The sequence below is a fragment of the Dryas octopetala genome, chromosome 4 (genome assembly GCF_963921425.1).
Source record: "Dryas octopetala chromosome 4, drDryOcto1.1, whole genome shotgun sequence".
Lineage (NCBI taxonomy): Eukaryota > Viridiplantae > Streptophyta > Magnoliopsida > Rosales > Rosaceae > Dryas > Dryas octopetala.
In genome coordinates this window covers 25,083,664-25,090,619 of record NC_141369.1, presented here as the reverse complement: position 1 = coordinate 25,090,619, position 6,956 = coordinate 25,083,664, and the positions used below count along the sequence as shown (strand labels likewise).

Genomic DNA, 6,956 nt, shown 5'->3' with positions numbered 1-6,956 from the left:
ATCTAAGTTGTTGCATCTACCTTACGAGAATTTGCATCAACAGCCCATGATGATCTCCATCTGAACTAGGAGGCGGGGTAGAGGACTCTGTGGACGTGTAGGTCGAGGCTTCAACTTTTGTTAAAGCATTTGATGCGAAGCGTTTGCGCTGTAGGACCTAATTGTTTAAAGTTCTTTGCATCATTACATATTCAACTTATATTCTCAACTTAACAATACATTATAATTCTCAACTTAGACATACTTTATTTTTTTGGTCCTGCAACTCAGTAATGCTTTAAAATCATTAGTTAGGGTCTTTTATCCAAATCCATTATTGATCTTTTGAAAGTGGCATAATGTATCAAACTGCTAACATTAAGCACATATTAAAGGCATATAAATGCAAAGCACAGAGTACAATTTAAATTCGTAGCATTGGCATTCCGTCAAAAGCTTTCTTAAATTTCTAAGGATGTGGTGGCATTTTCATTGAGACTCAAAACATTTTGATTATGTTGCAACTATAAGAATCGAAACAGAATAGTTGAGAATGACACAAGTGCCTGGTTTTATCTGTTGCAATTATGATTCATTAATTTGGCAGTGTAAACTCTCTTTCATGCTCACACACGTGTTCATCTCGTGATTATTGTTTGTTGGGTTGTTGTTGTTGTTGATAACAAGAAGAAAAATGTTTAAACATGCTACTTGAACTATAATTTTGCCAAACGAATACTGTGAACTTTTTCTATGCATTCAAAGAACAAATCAAGTAATCTTTCTTCATATACTACCAAGACATAACTTCAATGTCCTTGGGATAAATTATAATTACATGTTAGTGCATAAAGCATTATAAAACCTTTTTTTTTTTTTTCCATAATTTGGGATTGGCTGAGACACTTTCAAGTTTCAACCTTCTCTTATGTCTGTTTGTTTGGACTTTAGGTTTTAGAGGGGGTACTTCCTCGTTTGGTTTGCAATAATCCACTGGACTACTAATGAACTAATCAATTTCAATTTGATTACTTCCCCCAACCCCCATTGTATCTCGTCTCCGTCGACCGAAACACAGTGCAAAATCTAGTAAGACTTTAATACATACCACATAAGCTGTCAATAAACATAGTTTTAAAGGATGTCTTAATACATACCACATAAGCTGTCAATAAACATAGTTTTAAAGGATGTCTTAATACATACCATATAAGCTGTCAATAAACATAGTTTTAAAGGAGTTCGACAAACAACATTTAGCACATAGGGCATTAATTCGACATTCTAATTCCTATGAGATTCGAGAGTACTTCTGTTCCATTCAAATAAAACCAATGTGAAAACTTCAGCACCTGCAACCTGTAGTAATGCCATCAACACCACTTTTCACTTCAAAACCTGCAAACAAAGGTAGCAATGACATCAGCACCGCAAACAGAAGAATGTCAATGAGCAGCCTTCTAGACCTATTGAACTCACTGGTTCACAATGTTACGTACATTGGGCAATTTCAATATTTTATTAATGATCTCAACATTTTCTTTCACCATCACAGTTTACCTATAATTAAATTACAAAACTGCCCTTGAAAATTGAGAGGAAAACACACACAAGATTTTACAAAGGATCTCAGAACATTTTAGTTTGGTCACTGCACAAAAAAAGTCCTATACCCACGACCTGATAACAAATTATCTACATGGGCCTCATATATCAAAATCCCAAAGTTGCAAAAACTAAATATTACCAAAAAAAACAGGACCTTTTTTCCATGGCTGCATCAGCGTTGTGTGTTGTGAAAACTTAAATATTAATAAAACCCTGAGCAATTATTTAAGCAAAACAATCCGCCTAACACAAGTAATGTGCCTAAAAGATAAGCGCAGACACATTCACTGGTGTACTAGTACGCAAAATCAGATAGTAAATAGATCAAGCGACAAAAGGTGCAAGACAAGACTAATGAATCATCTTCATAGTTGTGGTCGTCATCATCATCCAAACCAGCATTAGTGCCAAAAGCACTACCGCCCTCTTCATGCCTGACATTTCAAGCACAGCACACAACTGACATCCTTTTGAAATACAAAACATCTTATATCTCTGTTATTCTTGTTTCCAAAACTTAAATTTGGAATAAGTGAGAATAATTCACAAAATATCAATTGAGGTAACATATTATTTTGATGGCAACATATGAACCTACGACCTTCTCCAACCTCACCTAAGAAGATCAATCCAGGCATGAATATTTAACCACATAATGAAACACAAACTCTTGGACGAAAATGACAACGGGTCGTTCACTCAATCTCGAAAGGTTTTTTTGTTTTTTTAAAAGGACAAAATCCAAGGGTTTGAAGCAAACAAATGACACAAAAAGTTGGAGCCTCTCTACAAGTGTTTTGGAGTCAGAAGATTGAATACCCGCTCCCAAAGAAAACGAAAAGAAAAGACAATATTCAAGTGCTACAGTAATGGCTTTTATCAGACAAACTTTGTCCTGCAAGACATCTTTTTTGCAGAAATCTTTTTAATGCTAATTGGTACAGGCAATACATTGTAGTTCTGGTATTAAGTCATTGACTGCAATTGCAAGGCTCCAAAATGGAGACCACAAGATGACTCCATCAGTGTAGTTAAAGGCAGAAGGTGTCCCTAGTTACAAATGCCTCTTGTAGCCAGAGTGCAAAAGGAGAGGTGAGCCCAAATGAAGTAAAGTGCATGTTCTGGAGATTTGATAAGCGAAAAATAGACATGCAAAGAAATATAATAATAACCTTATCCAAAAAAAGAAAAAGAATAATAACATGAGATCAGAATAAACAAGAAATAGAAACAATGATTGTTAGTAAACAGTAAAAGAATGTTTTTAAAAAAATAATGTTTGTCAGTATTCAAACCATTAAAATAACACAAGAACCCACATTTATCACTCAGTGCTTAAGGTTTTCGATGATCTAGACACGAAGACAGGAAATTTTAGAGAGAGAAATGTGCACAGTGGAAGAGTTTTTGGAAAACAACAAAACGTGTAAGCAATGAGCACATGACTATGACCCTCTTGTGGCAACCATCCCTTAAAAATATGGAAAAAGTAAAAGCAGTTTCATCTTGTTTAAAGTTCTTTGCATCATTACATATACAACTTATATTCTCAACTTAACAATACATCATAATTCTCAACTTAGACATACTTTATTTTTTTGGTCCTGCAACTCAGTAATGCTTTAAAATCATTAGTTAGGGTCTTTTATCCAAATACATTATTGATCTTTTGAAAGTGGCATAATGTATCAAACTGCTAACATTAGTCACATATTAAAGGTATACAAATACAAAGCACAGAATACAATTTAAATTCATAACAGTGGCATTCCGTCAAAAGCTTCCTTAAATTTCTAATGATGTGGTGGCATTTTCATTGGGACTCAAAACATTCTGATTATGTTGCAACTATAAGAATCGAAACAGAATAGTTGAGAATGACACAAGTGCCTGGTTTTATATGTTGCAATTATGATTCATTAATTTGGTAGCGTAAACTCTCTTTCATGCTCACACACGTGTTCATCTCCTGATTATTGTTCGTTGGGTTGTTGTTGTTGATGTTGATAACAACAAGAAAAATTTTTAAACATGCTACTTGAACTATAATTTTGCCAAAGGAAAACTGTGAACTTTTTCTATGTATTCAAAGAACAAAACCAAGTAATCTTTCTTCACATACTACTAAGACAACTTCAATGTCCTTCAAAATTTCGTTTTTGGGGTGAATTATAGTTACATGTCGGTGCATAAAACATTATAAAAATTTTGACAAATTGAATAGAAAGAAATTGAAATGAGCTATAGAATAATTAATTTACCTTGCTTGATGGAAGAGGATTTCAGCCTACAAAAATCCACCTCGTTGTCCTTTATTCCATACAAGACCTTAGCTTGAAAGGTTTTAATTTGACTGTCAGCTGCATCCATTGCCTCAAAGGTAATATAATATTCTATACCACAAACAACCCTTGAGTTTACCTTAAGAAGCTTCACAAACTGAATATTCGCACCCTACACAAATTAAATGTTCAATAAAATGTTAAGCATCACACAAATAATAATTCTAAAGAGGAGAAAAAACCAGCGAGGGCACACGAATTTCCTTAGAAAAAAACAATAGAAAACATCAACCTTTTCCTGGTTGAAATGCTTTATCGCTAACTCTGTAAGAGGATGGACGCTTTCGATCAAAGTGTCAGTGATTTGAAGTGGTACGATTCCACCACACATATTATACTCAGAAAAGTCATCAACCTCAAAACCCTGTTCGTCCAAAAAGACATCCATGAATATTGTAAGTTGACAAAACCCTAACATATACAAAAACATATACAGACAAAGGGGTTTGAAAAGGAAAACACATACACAATACTCATAATAAAGTGAATAGGAAGCACTCACTTCGCTAGCCGCAACCTGTCTCATATACTCGTCCCATACATCATCAGGTAGAGAATCGCAGTCGTCAGAGATGACCTCATCTTCTTCTTCTATCAAAACATCTTTATCACCGTCGCCGGACTCCGTTCTAGGCTTTTTTGGTGGAGGCGCGAGTGAGGACGCGGAAAGGGTCGCCATTCACTCGGAGAAGGTAGAAATCTTACTTCCTAGGAGTTAATATTTCTAATTTGATTTGATCGATGCAGGATGAGAAGGGTGGTCTGAAAGACAAACACTATTACAAAAAAGTTTATACATGTCAGTACATTTGATATTAGATGACGTGATATTTATTTTTATGGGTTTACATATCAGTTTTAAACTGATATTTATAGATATTTTTAAATCAGTATATTTTGTAAATTCGATATTTATTTAGTCAGATTTTCCATACGCGGATGGATAACTGATATATTTATAAGCAATTATATTGTTATGGTATTGAGAACTAATATCTTATATATGAAGTATAAGAGTTTGAATTGTGGAACTGATATCAATATTTCCATAGACATTAGTATTGATGCTAATAACTGTTATCTGATTGATGCATTATATGGGTTTGAATTGTGAAACTAGTATAAATATTTTCATAGATATCGGTATTGATCCTAAGAACTAATATCTTATAAATGCATTATATGTGTTTTAATTATGAAACTGATTTTGAAGCCATTATAGGTATCAGTTTAGTTTCACAAAAACGACATCAAAACTCTTTACTGTTTCAGTTTTTATATAAGAACTTATCTTATATATAATTGTTTACTCTTTACTTGTTTTGATATCGGATTTATTTTCTGAAAACTAATATAATTGTTTAAGACCATTGAACCATCTACTGCATATTTATTTAGTGGCCAATTAACCTGCACAGCTAAACAAACAATCCATTTCATGTATTTCAACAATCCAGTCCATTTCATCAATTGTCATATGAATAATGCTATATTTACCACATTCTTATACCATATTTTTATACCATCTTACGTGTCATTATTTTACTGGACAAAGTTTTTCTTTTTCTTTTTGGATTTTTGTTTTTATTTTTTAGTGTCTAATGCATGAATGTCATGTAAGTTGCCACATAAGGTGGTATGAAATTATAGTATAAAAATGTGGGATATCTAGCATTACTGATTGTCATATATTTCAAAGGGCCCAATAATTGTCTACATATCACAAAAAATTAGGGAGAGACCTCATCATCTCTGACCCCTTCCTTCAAGTATATCTAAGCTATGCTAGGCATCACTTAAAACTACCCTTTACAAAAACTGTTAGGCATTTAGGCATATATGCATTTTCTAAATTCCCTATTCCCTTTACAAAATATGGGCATGACATTAATTAATTGAATTAGCTAAGTCGTAGAATATCCACAAAATGGCATACCCAATACCCAATAGCCATCACCACATTATACCAAAGCCTACAGATAAGTCGAGTTAACAAAGTCAACCCATTCAACTCGAACATATATCATCAATTTGGTCTTGGGTGTAACTACATCACTTGATCCTCGATTTGCTCCACCGAAAACACAAAGGAAAATTGCATTTTTTTGGTGTATATGCATTATGGTATAAATTGCTAGGCAATTTTTCAAAGATTAGAGGAATTAATTAGACAATAGAATGGTTAAGTTTGATGAGAGCAGTTTTGCTCACCTCCTTTAACTCAGATGTATGCTCACCTCCCATCTAAAATACTGCCACGTGTTTAAAAAACTAACCATGAGTTAACTATTATATTTAATTATTTATGATGTTATAATGATGAGAGAGAAAAATAATTTTATGACTCCTTTCTTATTTTATCCTTATCTTTTATTACTCAACTTTTTTTTATCACCCGTTAATTTCTCTTTTCTCTTTTATTTCATTATTTCTAATAATTTTTACTTCTTTTGTTTTTTTGCTCTTCTCCAGTACGCCTTTAGTATTCAAAAAATCACATCCATTTTTTTGGGTCTTCTCATGTATACACATTTATCTATTTTTTTAATTAATTAAAAAATAAAAATATTCTAACAACACATTTGCAATTCGAACAAAAAACTCATTTGCAAATTTTAATCTAAAATGTTGGCCAAACAAAAATCTAAAACAACTCATTTACATACATAGAAAATCCAATAAAAAAGTTACATAAGTTCAAAAAAAAAAAAAAAATTATGTCGTTGCAACTATTCTTCTCTCTTTAAATGCTGCAACACCTTGGATTGACCTAAGAATTTGTTTGATCTGAAAAGGTCATGTATGAGACAAGAAAGAAGAATTCTTAGGCAAAAAAAAAATGTGTTGTTGGATTATTTTTTTTAATTAATTAAAAAAGTAGATAAAAGGTGTATACATGAGAAGACCCAAAAAAAATTGGATGTGGTTTTTTGGGTACTGGAGGCATACTAGAAAAGAGCAAAAAAAAAAAGAAGCAAAAATTATTAAATGCATGTGGTTTTTTAGATACTAGAGGCGTACTAGAGA

General features: G+C 32.7%; 1 protein-coding gene across 1 annotated transcript; it reads right to left on the bottom strand.

The window, feature by feature from the left end:
• Positions 1-1,108: 1,108 nt before the first annotated feature.
• Positions 1,109-4,613, bottom strand: LOC147288766 (UPF0725 protein At1g23960-like). The gene is made up of 4 exons (XM_086242430.1): positions 4,432-4,613; positions 4,162-4,293; positions 3,849-4,041; positions 1,109-1,377 (listed from the first exon to the last, which is right to left on the bottom strand). The coding sequence occupies exons 1-4, from the start codon at positions 4,606-4,608 to the stop codon at positions 1,325-1,327; spliced, it is 555 nt and encodes a 184-aa protein (XP_086098556.1). The 5' UTR covers positions 4,609-4,613; the 3' UTR covers positions 1,109-1,324.
• Between the last annotated feature and the right edge of the window lie 2,343 nt (positions 4,614-6,956).

Bases quoted from the DNA above. Each gene is read 5' to 3' on its own strand.
- LOC147288766 (XM_086242430.1), bottom strand. From the start codon at position 4,608: ATGGCGACCCTTTCCGCGTCCTCACTCGCGCCTCCACCAAAAAAGCCT. The intron at 4,294-4,431 runs GTGAGTGCTTCC...TTGGACGAACAG, and splicing joins GACAGGTTGCGGCTAGCGAA to GGTTTTGAGGTTGATGACTT. The intron at 1,378-3,848 runs GTAAATTAATTA...CTTTGTTTGCAG, and splicing joins ATCCTCTTCCATCAAGCAAG to GTTTTGAAGTGAAAAGTGGT.